Source organism: Oncorhynchus nerka, unplaced genomic scaffold, assembly GCF_034236695.1.
Source record: "Oncorhynchus nerka isolate Pitt River unplaced genomic scaffold, Oner_Uvic_2.0 unplaced_scaffold_1142, whole genome shotgun sequence".
NCBI classification, from domain to species: Eukaryota; Metazoa; Chordata; class Actinopteri; order Salmoniformes; family Salmonidae; genus Oncorhynchus; species Oncorhynchus nerka.
This window is the reverse complement of record NW_027040189.1, coordinates 155,426-172,459: the sequence shown is the minus strand read 5'-3', so window position 1 is coordinate 172,459 and position 17,034 is coordinate 155,426. Positions and strand designations below refer to the sequence as shown.

Here is a 17,034-nt window from a genome sequence, read left to right as displayed (position 1 = left end):
ACAGTCCCACAGACAGAGAACACACATGTAGCCAGAGGACAGTCAGTAACTATGGGACAGCACAGTCCCACAGACAGAGAACACACATGTAGCCAGAGGACAGTCAGTAACTATGGGACAGCACAGTCCCACAGACAGAGAACACACATGTAGCCAGAGGACAGTCAGTAACTATGGGACAGCACAGTCCCACAGACAGAGAACACACATGTAGCCAGAGGACAGTCAGTAACTATGAGACAGCACAGTCCCACAGACAGAGAACACACATGTAGCCAGAGGACAGTCAGTAACTATGGGACAGCACAGTCCCACAGACAGAGAACACACATGTAGCCAGAGGACAGTCAGTAACTATGGGACAGCACAGTCCCACAGACAGAGAACACACATGTAGCCAGAGGACAGTCAGTAACTATGGGACAGCACAGTCCCACAGACAGAGAACACACATGTAGCCAGAGGACAGTCAGTAACTATGGGACAGCACAGTCCCACAGACAGAGAACACACATGTAGCCAGAGGACAGTCAGTAACTATGGGACAGCACAGTCCCACAGACAGAGAACACACATGTAGCCAGAGGACAGTCAGTAACTATGGGACAGCACAGTCCAGAGACACACATGTAGCCAGAGGACAGTCAGTAACTATGAGGACAGAGAACACACATGTAGCCAGAGGACAGTCAGTAACTATGAGACAGCACAGTCCCACAGACAGAGAACACACATGTAGCCAGAGGACAGTCAGTAACTATGAGACAGAGAACACACATGTAGCCAGAGGACAGTCAGTAACTATGGGACAGAGAACACACATGTAGCCAGAGGACAGTCAGTAACTATGAGACAGCACAGTCCCACAGACAGAGAACACACATGTAGCCAGAGGACAGTCAGTAACTATGAGACAGCACAGTCCCACAGACAGAGAACACACATGTAGCCAGAGGACAGTCAGTAACTATGAGACAGCACAGTCCCACAGACAGAGAACACACATTCAATGACATGAAGGCTCTATGTGAGGTTCAGTGACATTATGACCATGATGATTGAATGGAGCCAGAAGTACAGATATTTGTAATGACAGCTTTTAGCCACTAGGTGGCCCTACAACTACATTTTGCTGGATCATTTTCATGACAATACATTTAATTTGCCTCTATTTTAATTTTTTTATTTAACCTTTATTTAACTAGGCAAATCAGTTAAGAACAAATTCTTATTTTCAATGACGGCCTAGGAACAGTGGGGTTTAACTGCCTGTTCAGGGGCAGAACGACAGATTTGTACCTTGTCAGATCGGGGGTTTGAACCTTCCGGTCCAACGCTCTAACCACTATGCTACCTGCCGCCCCTGCCTCTACTTTGACGAATGAGTAAAATACGAAATAGAATATTGACCTTGTGCAGGAAAGGAAAGAGAAACATTGACTGTTCCAAATCATTAAGGTGCAAAACGAGGTTTGGGTCTGACTTCCCATTGAGAAGTACAGTACTATGTTGTGTTGTGGCTGCTTCCCAAATTAAACCCTGTTCCTTTTAAAACCTCTTACGGGTCGGACCCTTTCTTTCAGTTTTCATCTAAAATGACATACCCAAATCTAACTGCCTGTGGCTCAGGACCTGAAGCAAGGATATGCATATTCTTGATACCATTTGAAAGGAAACACTTTGAAGTTTGTGTAAATGTGAACTGAATGTAGGAGAATATAACACATTAGATCTGGTAAAAGATAATACAAAGAAAACATGTGTTTTTTTGTTCCGTCATCTTTGAAATGCAAGAGAAAGGCCACAGCGTATTACTGCAGATTAGGCGCAATTTAGATTTTGGCCACTAGATGGCAGCAGTGTATGTGCTAAGTTTTAGACTGATTCAATGAACCATTGCATTCTGTTCAAATGTTGTATCAAATCTGCTCAGATGTGCCTAATTGGTTTGCTACATTTTCAAGTATATACCACCTCAAACAATACCATGGTATTCTTTCACTGTAATAGCTACTGTAAATTGGGGACACAGTGCAGTTAGATTAACAAGAATTTAAGCTTTCTGCCAATAAAAAAACATGTCTATGTCCTGGGAAATGTTCTTGTTACTTACAATATCATGCTAATCAAAATGGCGCATGTTAGCTCAACGGACATCAATCCACGTAGAGGTTCAAATTGCACTACCATTGACCAGCACTGGTCAACGTGGTACTATAAAGGGAATTAGGGGCTCTGATCAAAATAGTGCACTCTAATAGGGGCCTTTTGGGACGTAGCCTGTATGTCAGTGAACCCGAAAGCCCTTACTGTTTAATTTCTCTGCCGAGTCTCTCAGGCCATCGTAATTAAATCACAGTCAAATATGGGCCCACAGATCAAGTTGAGCCCATTTCTCTCCATGGCATACTTCTTCACAAGAGTCTTCTGGAAGTAGCTCCATATTCTGAAGGACAGACAGAGAGAGAGAGGCAAACTGTTACAAGAGCATCAGGAAAATTGTACAACTTGTAGCATCTACACCCTGTATGTTTAGGGCTGAGGTAAGACTGGATCAGATCTACGCTCCTGTATGTTTAGAGGGCTGAGGTAAGACTGGATCAGATCTACACCCCTGTATGTTTAGGGTTTGAGGTAAGACTGGATCAGATCTACACCCCTGTATGTTTAGGGTTGTGAGGACAGACTGGATCAAATCTACACCCCTGTATGTTTAGGGCTGAGGAAGACTGGATCAGATCTACACCCCTGGTTTAGGGTTGAGTAAGACTGGATCAGATCTACACCCCTGTATGTTTAGGGTTGTGAGGACAGACTGGATCAGATCTACACCCCTGTATGTTTAGGGCTGAGGTAAGACTGGATCAGATCTACGCCCCTGTATGTTTAGGGTTGTGAGGACAGACTGGATCAGATCTACACCCCTGTATGTTTAGGGTTGAGGTGACTGGATCAGATCTACACCCCTGTATGTTTAGGGTTGAGGGACTGGATCAGATCTACACCCCTGTATGTTTAGGGTTGAGGTAAGACTGGACTGTCTACACCCTGTATGTTTACAGGTAAGACTGGATCAGATCTACACCCCCTGTATGTTTAGGGTTGAGGTAAGACTGGATCAGATCTACACCCCCTGTATGTTTAGGGTTGTGAGGACAGACTGGATCAGATCTACACCCCCTGTATGTTTAGGGCTGAGGTAAGACTGGATCAGATCTACACCCCTGTATGTTTAGGGTTGTGAGGACAGACTGGATCAGATCTACACCCCTGTATGTTTAGGGTTGAGGTAAGACTGGATCAGATCTACACCCCTGTATGTTTAGGGTTGTGAGGACAGACTGGATCAGATCTACACCCCTGTATGTTTAGGGTTGTGAGGACAGACTGGATCAGATCTACACCCCTGTATGTTTAGGGTTGAGGTAAGACTGGATCAGATCTACACCCCTGTATGTTTAGGGTTGAGGTAAGACTGGATCAGATCTACACCCCTGTATGTTTAGGGTTGTGAGGACAGACTGGATCAGATCTACACCCCTGTATGTTTAGGGTTGAGGTAAGACTGGATCAGATCTACACCCCTGTATGTTTAGGGTTGAGGTAAGACTGGATCAGATCTACACCCCTGTATGTTTAGGGTTGTGAGGACAGACTGATTCAGATCTACACCCCTGTTTGTTTAGGGTTGTGAGGTAAGACTGGATCAGATCTACACCCCTGTATGTTTAGGGTTGAGGTAAGACTGGATCAGATCTACACCCCTGTATGTTTAGGGTTGTGAGGACAGACTGGATCAGATCTACACCCCTGTATCTTTAGGTTGAGGTAAGACTGGATCAGATCTACACCCCTGTATGTTTAGGGTTGTGAGGACAGACTGGATCAGATCTACACCCCTGTATGTTTAGGGTTGAGGTAAGACTGGATCAGATCTACACCCCTGTATGTTTAGGGTTGTGAGGACAGACTGGATCAGATCTACACCCCTGTATGTTTAGGGTTGTGGTAAGACTGGATCAGATCTACACCCCTGTATGTTTAGGGTTGAGGTAAGACTGGATCAGATCTACACCCCTGTATGTTTAGGGCTGAGGTAAGACTGGATCAGACCTACACCCCTGTATGTTTAGGGTTGAGGTAAGACTGGATCAGATCTACACCCCTGTATGTTTAGGGCTGAGGTAAGACTGGATCAGATCTACACCCCTGTATGTTTAGGGTTGTGAGGACAGACTGGATCAGATCTACACCCCTGTATGTTTAGGGTTGAGGTAGACTGGATCAGATCTACACCCTGTATGTTTAGGGTTGTGAGGACAGACTGGATCAGATCTACACCCCTGTATCTTTAGGGTTGAGGTAAGACTGGATCAGATCTACACCCCTGTATGTTTAGGGTTGTGAGGACAGACTGGATCAGATCTACACCCCTGTTTGTTTAGGGTTGAGGTAAGACTGGATCAGATCTACACCCCTGTATGTTTAGGGTTGTGAGGACAGACTGGATCAGATCTACACCCCTGTATGTTTAGGGTTGAGAGAAGACTGGATCAGATCTACACCCCTGTATTTTTAGGGTTGTGAGGACAGACTGGATCAGATCTACACCCCTGTATGTTTAGGGTTGTGAGGACAGACTGGATCAGATCTACACCCCTGTATGTTTAGGGTTGAGGTAAGACTGGATCAGATCTACCCCCTGTATGTTTAGGGCTGAGGTAAGACTGGATCAGACCTACACCCCTGTATGTTTAGGGTTGAGGTAAGACTGGATCAGATCTACACCCCTGTATGTTTAGGGCTGAGGTAAGACTGGATCAGATCTACACCCTGTATGTTTAGGGCTGAGGTAGACTGGATCAGATCTACACCCCTGTATGTTTAGGGTTGTGAGGACAGACTGGATCAGATCTACACCCCTGTATGTTTAGGGTTGAGGTACAGACTGGATCAGATCTACACCCCTGTATGTTTAGGGTTGTGAGGACAGACTGGATCAGATCTACACCCCTGTATCTTTAGGGTTGAGGTAAGACTGGATCAGATCTACACCCCTGTATGTTTAGGGTTGTGAGGACAGACTGGATCAGATCTACACCCCTGTATGTTTAGGGTTGAGGTAAGACTGGATCAGATCTACACCCCTGTATGTTTAGGGCTGTGAGGAAGACTGGATCAGATCTACACCCCTGTATGTTTAGGGCTGAGGTAAGACTGGATCAGATCTACACCCCTGTATGTTTAGGGTTGTGAGGACAGACTGGATCAGATCTACACCCCTGTATGTTTAGGGTTGAGGTAAGACTGGATCAGATCTACACCCCTGTATGTTTAGGGTTGTGAGGACAGACTGGATCAGATCTACACCCCTGTATGTTTAGGGTTGAGGTAAGACTGGATCAGATCTACACCCCTGTATGTTTAGGGTTGAGGAGTAAGACTGGATCAGATCTACGCCCCTGTATGTTTAGGGTTGAGGGAAGACTGGATCAGATCTACACCCCTGTATGTTTAGGGCTGAGGAGTAAGACTGGATCAGATCTACACCCCTGTATGTTTAGGGTTGTGAGGACAGACTGATTCAGATCTGCCCCTGTATGTTTAGGGTTGAGATAAGACTGGATTAGATCTACACTGTATGTTTAGGGTTGAGGGAAGACTGGATCAGATCTACACCCTGTATGTTTAGGGCTGAGTAAGACTGGATCAGATCTACACCCTGTATGTTTAGGAGGTTGAGTAAGACTGGATCAGATCTACACCCCTGTATGTTTAGGGTTGTGAGGTAAGACTGATTCAGGTCTACACCCCTGTTTGTTTAGGGGTTGTGAGGTAAGACTGGATCAGATCTACACCCCTGTATGTTTAGGGTTGAGGTAAGACTGGATCAGATCTACACCCCTGTATGTTTAGGGGTTGTGAGGACAGACTGGATCAGATCTACACCCCTGTATGTTTAGGGCTGAGGTAAGACTGGATCAGATCTACACCCTGTATGTTTAGGGTTGTGAGGACAGACTGGATCAGATCTACACCCCTGTATGTTTAGGGTTGAGGTAAGACTGGATCAGATCTACACCCCTGTATGTTTAGGGTTGCTGAGGACAGACTGGATCAAGATCTACACCCCTGTATGTTTAGGGTTGTGAGGACAGACTGGATCAGATCTACACCCCCTGTATGTTTAGGGCTGAGGTAAGACTGGATCAGATCTACACCCCTGTATGTTTAGGGTTGTGAGGACAGACTGGATCAGATCTACACCCCTGTATGTTTAGGGTTGAGGTAAGACTGGATCAGATCTACACCCCTGTATGTTTAGGGTTGAGGTAAGACTGGATCAGATCTACACCCCTGTATGTTTAGGGCTGAGGTAAGACTGGATCAGATCTACACCCCTGTATGTTTAGGGTTGTGAGGACAGACTGGATCAGATCTGCTCCTGTGTTTAGGGTTGAGGTAAGACTGGAACAGATCTACCCCTGTATGTTTAGGGTTGTGAGGACAGACTGGATCAGATCTACACCCCTGTATGTTTAGGGCTGAGTAAGACTGGATCAGATCTACACCCCTGTATGTTTAGGGCTGCGAGGACAGACTGGATCAGATCTACTGTATGTTTATTTCTGGAAAGACTGGATCAGATCTGCACCCCTGATGAATGGGTTGAGAGGACAGACTGGAAAGCTTTCAGTAATACCCACCAAACCTTTAAAGTTTCAGTAATTCCCAACAAACCTTTAAAGCTTGTGAGGACAGACTGATTCCAATCAACACCCCTGTTAAAGCTTTCAGTAATTCTGGATCAAATCTACACCCCTTCAGTAATGCCCAGGGAACCTTGAAAGACTTTCAGTAATTCCCCTGTAAACCTTTAAAGCTTTCAGTAATTCAACAAACCTTTAAAGGAGTTCAGTAGACTGGATCAGACAAACCCCCTTAAAGTTTCAGTAATTGTGAGGACAAACTGGATCAGATCTCACCCCTGTATGTTTAGGGTTGAGTAATGGATCAACAAACCCCTTAAAGTTTCAGTAATTGTGAGGACAAACTGGATCAGATCTAATTCCCTGTATGTTTAGGGTTGTGAACCAGACTTTCAGATACACCCCTGTATGTTTGAGGTTGAAAGCTTTCAGAATTCCACCCTGTATGTTTAAAGTTGTCAGTAATTCCCAACAAACCTTGTATGTTTAGCTTTGAGTAAGACTGGATCAGATCTACACCCCTGTATGTTTAGGGTTGAGGTAAGACTGGATCAGATCTACACCCCTGTATGTTTAGGGCAGGTAAGACTGGATCAGATCTAACCCCTGTAAAGTTTAGTTCCCACAGACTGGATCAGATCAGTAACCCCTGTATGTTTTAGGGTTGGTAAGACTGGATCAGATCTACACCCCTGTATGTTTCAGTAATTGTGAGGACAAACCTGGATCAGATCTACACCCCTGTATGTTTAGGGTTGTGAGGACAGACTGGATCAGATTACACCCCTTTATGTTTAGGGTTGAGTAAGACTGGATCAGATCTACCCTGTATGTTTCAGTAATGGATCAAGATCCTAACCCCTGTATGTTTAGGGTTGTAAGACTTCAACTTTCAGTATCTCACCCCTGTATGTTTAGGTTGAAAGACTGGATCAGATCTAAACCCACCTGTATTTTAAAGGACAGACTGGATCAGATCTACACCCCTGTATGTTTAGGGTTGTGAGGACAGACTGGATCAGAATTCCCACCAAACCTTTAAAACTTGTCAGGACCAGACTGGATCAGACCTACACCCCTGTATGTTTAGGGTTGACCAAGACTGGATCAGATCTACACCCTGTAATGTTTAGGGTTGAAAGACTGGATCAGATCTCCACCCCTGTATGTTTAGGGTTGAGGTTTAAAACTGGATCAGATCTACACCCTGTATGTTTAGGGACTGAGGCCAAGACTGGATCAGATCTACACCCCTGTATGTTTTGGGTTGAGTAAGACTGGATCAGATCTAACCTTGTAAAGGGTTGAGGTAAGACTGGATCAGAACACCCCTGTATGTTTAGGGTTAGAGTAAGACTGGATCAGATCTACACCCCTGTAAAGTTTAGGGCTGAGTAAGACTGGATCAGATCTACACCCCTGTATGTTTAGGGTTGTGAGGTAAGACTGGATCAGATCTACACCCCTGTATGTTTACCTTGTGAAAGACTGGATCAGATACACCCCTGTATGTTTAGGGTTGAGGTAAGACTGGATCAGATCTACACCCCTGTATGTTTTTAGGGTTGAAAGACTGGATCAGACATACACCCCAAATGTTTAGGGTTGAAAACTGGATCAGACCTCCCAAACCTTTAAAGTTTTTGAGGTAAGACTGGATCAGACCTACGCCCCTGTATGTTTAGGGTTGAGGTAAGACTGGATCAGATCTACACCCTGTATGTTTAGGGTGAAAGACTGGATCAGATCTACACCCCTGTATGTTTAGGGTTGAGGTAAGACTGGATCAGATCTACACCCCTGTATGTTTAGGGTTGAGGTAAGACTGGATCAGATCTACACCCCTGTATGTTTAGGGTTGAGTAAGACTGGATCAGATCTAACCCTGTATGTTTAGGGTTGTGAGGACAGACTGGATCAGACCTTTACCCCTGTTGTGTATTTCCTGGAATGACCAGATTAATAGAAGAAGGTGATGACTGGTTGAGACCAAACAAACTTTATAAAGCTTTCAGTAATTCCCAACAAACCTTTACAGCTTTCAGTAATTTCCCAACAAACATTTAAAGCTTTCAGTAATTCCCAACAAACCTTTAAAAGCTGTCAATAATTTTGCATAAAACCTTTAAAGCTTTCAGTAATACCCACCAAACCTTGATAAAGCTTTCAGTAATACCCAACAAACCTTGATAAGCTTTCAGTAATTCCCAACAAACCTTTAGCAATGTTCCACCAAACATTCTTGGTCAGGTTTTTTGTCCAGCTTCTATTAAATTGCATGTTATATTTTATTATATTTACAGTTTTCAGATTATAGTTGGTTGCCAACATTACCTTCTAAAGGTTCTGAAACTGAAGTGGTGCTAATTGTTTCTGCCCATATGAACTACCTTTAAGAAAAACATCCCCAGCCCTAACCATGAAAGATTTCCATGACATCTACCCAGTCAGAAAACATCCTCTAACCATGAAGCAGCGCTTCAACATCTACCCAGTCAGGAAATCATCCTCTAACCATGAGGAAAGCCATGACATCTACCCAGTCAGGAAAACATCCCTAACCATGAGGAAACCATGACATCTACCCAGTCAGGAAAACATCCTCTAACCATGGGAAGCCATGACATCTACCCAGTCAGGAAAACATCCTCTAACCATGAGGAAACCATGACAACTACCCAGTCAGGAAAACATCCCTAACCATGACATCTACCCAGTCAGGAAAACATCCTCTAACCATGAGAAAGCCATGACAACTACCCAATCAGGAAAACATCCACGTAACCATGAGGAAACCATGACAACTACCCAGTCAGGAAAACATCCCTAACCATGACATCTACCCAGTCAGGAAAACATCCTCTAACCATGAGGAAGCCATGACATCTACCCAGTCAGGAAAACATCCTCTAACCATGAGGAAACCATGACATCTACCTGAGTCAGGAAAACATCCTCTAACCATGAGGAAACCATGACATCTACCCAGTCAGGAAAACATCCTCTAACCATGAGAAAGCCATGACATCTACCCAGTCAGAAAAACATCCTCTAACCATGAGGAAACCATGACATCTACCCAGTCAGGAAAACATCCTCTAACCATGAGGAAACCATGACAACTACCCAGTCAGGAAAACATCCCCTAACCACGAGGAAACCATGACATCTACCCAGTCAGGAAAACATCCCGTAACCATGAGGAAACCATGACAACTACCCAGTCAGGAAAACATCCCTAACCATGGCATCTACCCAGTCAGGAAAACATCCTCTAACCATGAGGAAACCATGACATCTACCCAGTCAGGAAAACATCCCTAACCATGAGGAAACCATGACATCTACCCAGTCAGGAAAACATCCCATAACCATGAGAAAGCCATGACATCTACCCAGTCAGGAAAACATCCTCTAACCATGAGGAAGCCATGACATCTACCCAGTCAGGAAAACATCCCTAACCATGAGGAAACCATGACAACTACCCAGTCAGGAAAACATCCCTAACCACGAGGAAACCATGACATCTACCCAGTCAGGAAAACATCCGTAACCATGAGGAAACCATGACAACTACCCAGTCAGGAAAACATCCCTAACCATGGCATCTACCCAGTCAGGAAAACATCCTCTAACCATGAGAAACCATGACATCTACCCAGTCAGGAAAACATCCCTAACCATGAGGAAACCATGACATCTACCCAGTCAGGAAAACATCCCGTAACCATGAGAAAGCCACGACATCTACCCAGTCAGGAAAACATCCCTAACCATGAGGAAACCATGACATCTACCCAGTCAGGAAAACATCCTCTAACCATGAGGAAACCACGACATCTACCCAGTCAGGAAAACATTCTTTAACCATGACATCTACCCAGTCAGAAAAACATCCTCTAACCATGTGATCTACCCAGTCAGGAAAACATCCTCTAACCATGAGGAAACCATGACAACTACCCAGTCAGGAAAACATCTTCTAACCATGAGGAAACCATGACATCTACCCAGTCAGGAAAACATCCCCTAACCATGAGGAAACCATGACATCTACCCAGTCAGGAAAACATCCTCTAACCATGAGGAAACCATGACAACTACCCAGTCAGGAAAACATCCCATAACCATGACATCTACCCAGTCAGGAAAACATCCCCTAACCATGAGTAAATCACAACATCTACCCAGTCAGGAAAACATCCTCTAACCATGAGGAAACCATGACAACTACCCAGTCAGGAAAACATCCCATAACCATGACATCTACCCAGTCAGGAAAACATCCCCTAACCATGAGGAAACCACAACATCTACCCAGTCAGGAAAACATCCTCTAACCATGAGGAAACCATGACATCTACCTAGTCAGGAAAACATCCTCTAACCATGAGGAAACCATGACAACTACCCAGTCAGGAAAACATCCTCTAACCATGAGGAAACATACATGAACATCCTCTCCAACCCAGGCCTCTACCTCAGAGTGAAAGCAACATATTTGAAGTGTGTACATTATGGAGAGGAGGTGGGGTTGTGTACCTATACATTTCTGGAGGGTTTTAATGGTGTGGACATTCCTCAAGTACACAGTCAGCACTTACACACAGTGGCACAGTTTAACATCGGAGGGTCATAGAACTGTCCGTCCCGAAACTGTCGACCCACACGCTACACACACACACACACACACACACACACACACTCACTCACTCACTCACACACTCACACACACTCACACACACACACACACACACACACTCACACACTCACACTCACACTCACACTCACACTCTCACACACTCACACACACACACTTCCTTTTAAGACCCTCTCGTTGTTGGGTCTGCAGGTCGTTAGTCAACATAATTACTTCCTCAAACATTTAATGTAGACTAAGTGAAAACAGGACTAAACCAGGACACAGTTCCATCAATCCATCTTGTCAGTGTGGTTTCTGTTCACTGGTGATGACATGTGACTGTGGCCTATGAATTACATTTGACATGCCATGTAGTTTTTAGAAAATGTTTGACTTACTTTTGAATGCTGGGTACATGGGTGCGGTGTTAGTGATGAGGACTGCATCAAATTTGCCGTCTTGGGTCGGAGCCAGCTCTAAAGATAAAACAATAAATGGTGGGAAATCAGTGTTTTATTTTAGTTATCTTTATTTTACTAGGCAAGTCAATTAAGAACAAATTCTTAATTTCAATGACGGCCTAGGAACAGTGGGTTAACTGCCTGTTCAGGGCAGAACGACAGATTTGTACCTTGTCAGCTCGGGAGTTTGAACTTGCAACCTTCCGGGTTCCTAGTCCAACGCTCTAACCACTAGGCTGCCCTGCCGCCCCAAAATGTGCCGCCCAAAATGTGCCGCCCAAAATTTTAAATGTACAGTACAATTTAGATCGCTTCATGTCTTGTTACTGCGTTGTAAACTATAGTACAGTCGTGGCCAAACGTTTTGAGGGTGACACAAATATTAATTTCCACAAAGTTTTCTGCTTCAGTGTCTTTAGATATTTTTGTCAGATGTTACTATGGATACTGACGTATAATTACAAGCTTTTCATAAGTGTCAAAGGCTTTTATTGACAATTACATGAAGTTGATGCAAAGAGTCAATATTTGCAGTGTTGACCCTTCTTTTTCAAGACCTCTGCAATCCACCCTGGCATGCTGTCAATTAACTTCTGGGCCACATCCTGACTGATGGCAGCCCATTCTTGCATAATCAATGCTTGAAGTTTGTCAGAATTTGTGGGTTTTTGTTTGTCCACCCGCCTCTTGAGGATTGACCACAAGTTCTCAATGGGATTAAGGTCTGGGGGGTTTCCTGGCCATGGACCCAAAATATCAATGTTTTGTTCCCCGAGCCACTTAGTTATCACTTTTGCCTTATGGCAAGGTGCTCCATCATGCTGGAAAAGGCATTGTTCGTCACCAAACTTTTCCTGGATAGTTGGGAGAAGATGCTCTCAGAAGATGTGTTGGTACCATTCTTTATTCATGGCTGTGTTCTTATGCAAAATTGTGAGTGAGCCCATTCCCTTGGCTGAGAAGCAACCCCACACATGAATGGTCTCAGGATGCTTTACTGTTGGCATGATAGGACTGATGGTAGCGCTCACCTTGTCTTCTCCAGACAAGTTTTTTCGGATGCCCCAAACAATCGGAAAGGATTCATCAGAGAAAATGACTTTTCCCCAGTCCTCAGCAGTCCAATCCCTGTACCTTTTGCAGAATATCAGTCTGTCCCTGATGTTTTTCCTGGAGAGAAGTGGCTTCTTTGCTGCCCTTCTTGACACCAGGCCATCCTCCAAAAGTCTTCTCCTCACCGTGCGTGCAGATACACTCACACCTGCCTGCTGCCATTCCTGAGCAAGCTCTGTACTGGTGGTGCCCGATCCCGCAGCTGAATCAACTTCAGGAGACGGTCCTGGCGCTTGCTGAACTTTCTTGGGCGCCCTGAAGCCTTCTTCACAACAATTCAATCTCTCTCCTTGAAGTTCTTGATGAACCGATAAATGGTTGATTTAGGTGCAATCTTACTGGCAGAAATATCCTTGCCTGTGAAGCCCTTTTTGTGCAAAGCAATGATGACGGCATGTGTTTCCTTGCAGGTAACCATGGTTGACAGAGGAAGAACAATGATTCCAAGCACCACCCTCCTTTTGAAGCTTCCAGTCTGTTATTCAAACTCAATCAGCATGACAGAGTGATCTCCCGCCTTGTCCACGTCAACACTCACACCTGTGTTAATGAGAGAATAACTGACATGATGTCAGCTGGTCCTTTTGTGGCAGCGCTGAAATGCAGTGGAAATGTTCCATCTGATCACTCTTCATAACATTCTGGGTATATGCAAATTGCCATCATACAAACTGAGGCAGCAGACTTTGTGAAAACGTATATTTGTGTCAATCTCAAAACTTTTGGCCACGACTGTACATGAACCGGTTGCATCAGCTGGGAGTTCCAAAGGTGGCCTTGAATGCTAAGTCGAATGTGGTGTGAACCAGGCGCACGTCAAGCTGGTGCAACCAGTCACTGGTCAACCATAGGGATCTGACAGGAGAGAACATGGAGGACGTGCGTGGAGGGTAGAGGAAGGCGAAGGAGATCTGTTTGTCTGCCTTGTAGTTGGAGCAGGATTGGCTGAAGTCAGGAGGGATACGGATGTCAGGTCTGACACAGTTAGTCAGATGCTCTGGTAGAGGGTTACTTCTACCTGAAAAACACAATCACAACATTACACCACTGTAGACTGTAGTCAACGTTAAACCACTGTAGACTGTAGTCAACGTTAGACTCATAGACTGTAGTCACTGACAATACACTAGATCAGGTCTCTCCAACCCCTGTTCCTGGAGAGATACCCTCCTGTAGGTTTTAACTCCAACCCTGTTCCTGGAGAGACCCTCCTGCTCTCCAGGAACAGGGTTGGAGTTAAAACCTACAGGAGGTTATCTCTCCAGGAACAGGGTTGGAGTTAAAACCTACAGGAGGTTATCTCTCCAGGAACAGGGTTGGAGTTAAAACCTACAGGAGGTTATCTCTCCAGGAACAGGGTTGGAGTTAAAACCTACAGGAGGGTATCTCTCCAGGAACAGGGTTCAAGTTAAAACCTACAGGAGGTTATCTCTTTAGGAACAGGGTTGGAGTTAAAACATACAGGAGGCTGTGTCCTGTTTGACATACCTGTTTGGAGACTGTGTAGGATGCTGTGTCCTGTATGGAGACTGTGTAGGATGCTGTGTCCTGTTTGACATACCTGTTTGGAGACTGTGTAGGATGCTGTGTCCTATATGGAGACTGTGTAGGATGCTGTGTCCTGTTTGACATACCTGTTTGGAGACTGTGTAGGATGCTGTGTCCTGTATGGAGACTGTGTAGGATGCTGTGTCCTGTTTGACATACCTGTTTGGAGATTGTGTAGGATGCTGTGTCCTGTATGGAGACTGTGTAGGATGCTGTGTCCTGTATGGAGACTGTGTAGGATGCTGTGTCCTGTTTGACATACCTGTTTGGAGACTGGGTAGGATGCTGTGTCCTGTATGACATACCTGTTTGGAGACTGGGTAGGATGCTGTGTCCTGTATGACATACCTGTTTGGAGACTGTGTAGGATGCTGTGTCCTGTTTGACATACCTGTTTGGAGACTGTGTAGGATGCTGTGTCCTGTTTGGAGACTGTGTAGGACGCTGTGTCCTGTTTGACATACCTGTTTGGAGACTGTGTAGGACGTCCACAGGGACATAGACAGTGATTCACTGTACCCACTGATATAGTCACTGTGGTGTAGAATGCTGTGTCCTGTTTGGAGACTGTGTAGGATGCTGTGTCCTGTTTGGAGACTGTGTAGGATGCTGTGTCCTGTTTGGAGACTGTGTAGGACGCTGTGTCCTGTTTGACATACCTGTTTGGAGACTGTGTAGGATGCTGTGTCCTGTTTGACATACCTGTTTGGAGACTGTGTAGGACGCTGTGTCCTGTTTGACATACCTGTTTGGAGACTGTGTAGGACGTCCACAGGGGCATAGACAGTGATTCACTGTACCCACTGATATAGTCACTGTGGTGTAGGATGCTGTGTCCTGTTTGGAGACTGTGTAGGATGCTGTGTCCTGTTTGGAGACTGTGTAGGATGCTGTGTCCTGTTTGGAGACTGTGTAGGATGCTGTGTCCTGTTTGGAGACTGTGTAGGATGCTGTGTCCTGTATGACATACCTGTTTGGAGACTGTGTGGGACGTCCACAGGGGCATAGACAGTGATTCACTGTACCCACTGATATAGTCACTGTGGTGTAGGATGCTGTATTTAGTACGGAACAGAACTGCAGGCCGACCATGAGGAGGTTCTTGCTGTCTGGAAGAGAAGACCATCATCCTAAAAGCTGGTAACAAGACTCTGGAGAGGACATTCAACAGTGATATGAGAAATAGGACATAATACAACCCTTTACTGACATGTCTATGTAATAACATGTTAATAACAACATTGTTGTCCAGCTGTAATTAGTGTTATTACACAGGTATTAGCATTACTACGACTCAGGCATAAGACCAACGATGTGGACCAGAGAGTAATTAGTGTTATTACACAGGTATTAGCATTACTACGACTCAGGCATAAGACCAACGATGTGGACCAGAGAGTAATTAGTGTTATTACACAGGTATTAGCATTACTACGACTCAGGCATAAGAGCAACGATGTGGACCAGAGAGTAATTAGTGTTATTACACAGGTATTAGCATTACTACGACTCAGGCATAAGAGCAACGATGTGGACCAGAGAGTAATTAGTGTTATTACACAGGTATTAGCATTACTACGACTCAGGCATAAGACCAACGATGTGGACCAGAGAGTAATTAGTGTTATTACACAGGTATTAGCATTACTACGACTCAGGCATAAGACAACGATGTGGACCAGAGAGTAATTAGTGTTATTACACAGGTATTAGCATTACTACGACTCAGGCATAAGACCAACGATGTGGACCAGAGAGTAATTAGTGTTATTACACAGGTATTAGCATTACTACGACTCAGGCATAAAGAGCAACGATGTGGACCAGAGAGTAATTAGTGTTATTACACAGGTATTAGCATTACTACGACTCAGGCATAAGACCAATGTGTGGACCAGAGAGTAATTAGTGTTATTACACAGGTATTAGCATTACTACGACTCAGGCATAAGAGCAACGATGTGGACCAGAGAGTAATTAGTGTTATTACACAGGTATTAGCATTACTACGACTCAGGCATAAGACCAACGATGTGGACCAGAGAGTAATTAGTGTTATTACACAGGTATTAGCATTACTACGACTCAGGCATAAGAGCAACGATGTGGACCAGAGAGTAATTAGTGTTATTACACAGGTATTAGCATTACTACGACTCAGGCATAAGACCAACGATGTGGACCAGAGAGTAATTAGTGTTATTACACAGGTATTAGCATTACTTAGTGTTATTACTCCAGGCATAAAGAGCAACGATGTGGACCAGAGAGTAATTAGTGTTATTACACAGGTATTAGCATTACTACGACTCAGGCATAAGACCAACGATGTGGACCAGAGAGTAATTAGTGTTATTACACAGGTATTAGCATTACTACGACTCAGGCATAAGAGCAACGATGTGGACCAGAGAGTAATTAGTGTTATTACACAGGTATTAGCATTACTATGACTCAGGCATAAGACCAACGATGTGGACCAGAGAGTAATTAGTGTTATTACACAGGTATTAGCATTACTACGACTCAGGCATAAAGAGCAACGATGTGGACCAGA

At 44.6% G+C, this 17,034-nt stretch overlaps 1 protein-coding gene across 1 annotated transcript in view; it reads right to left on the bottom strand.

Annotated features, from left to right (window-relative positions):
• Positions 1 to 17,034, bottom strand: part of LOC135570056 (ectonucleotide pyrophosphatase/phosphodiesterase family member 2-like) — a 63,284-nt gene that overhangs the window by 2,809 nt on the left and 43,441 nt on the right. The window contains exons 20-23 of the mRNA XM_065016121.1: positions 15,180 to 15,586; positions 14,869 to 14,952; positions 14,491 to 14,623; positions 13,776 to 13,947 (exon numbers count right to left, since the gene is read on the bottom strand). Coding sequence (XP_064872193.1) covers positions 13,776 to 13,947; positions 14,491 to 14,623; positions 14,869 to 14,952; positions 15,180 to 15,586 — 796 coding nt within the window. The remainder of the gene's footprint in view (positions 1 to 13,775; positions 13,948 to 14,490; positions 14,624 to 14,868; positions 14,953 to 15,179; positions 15,587 to 17,034) is intronic.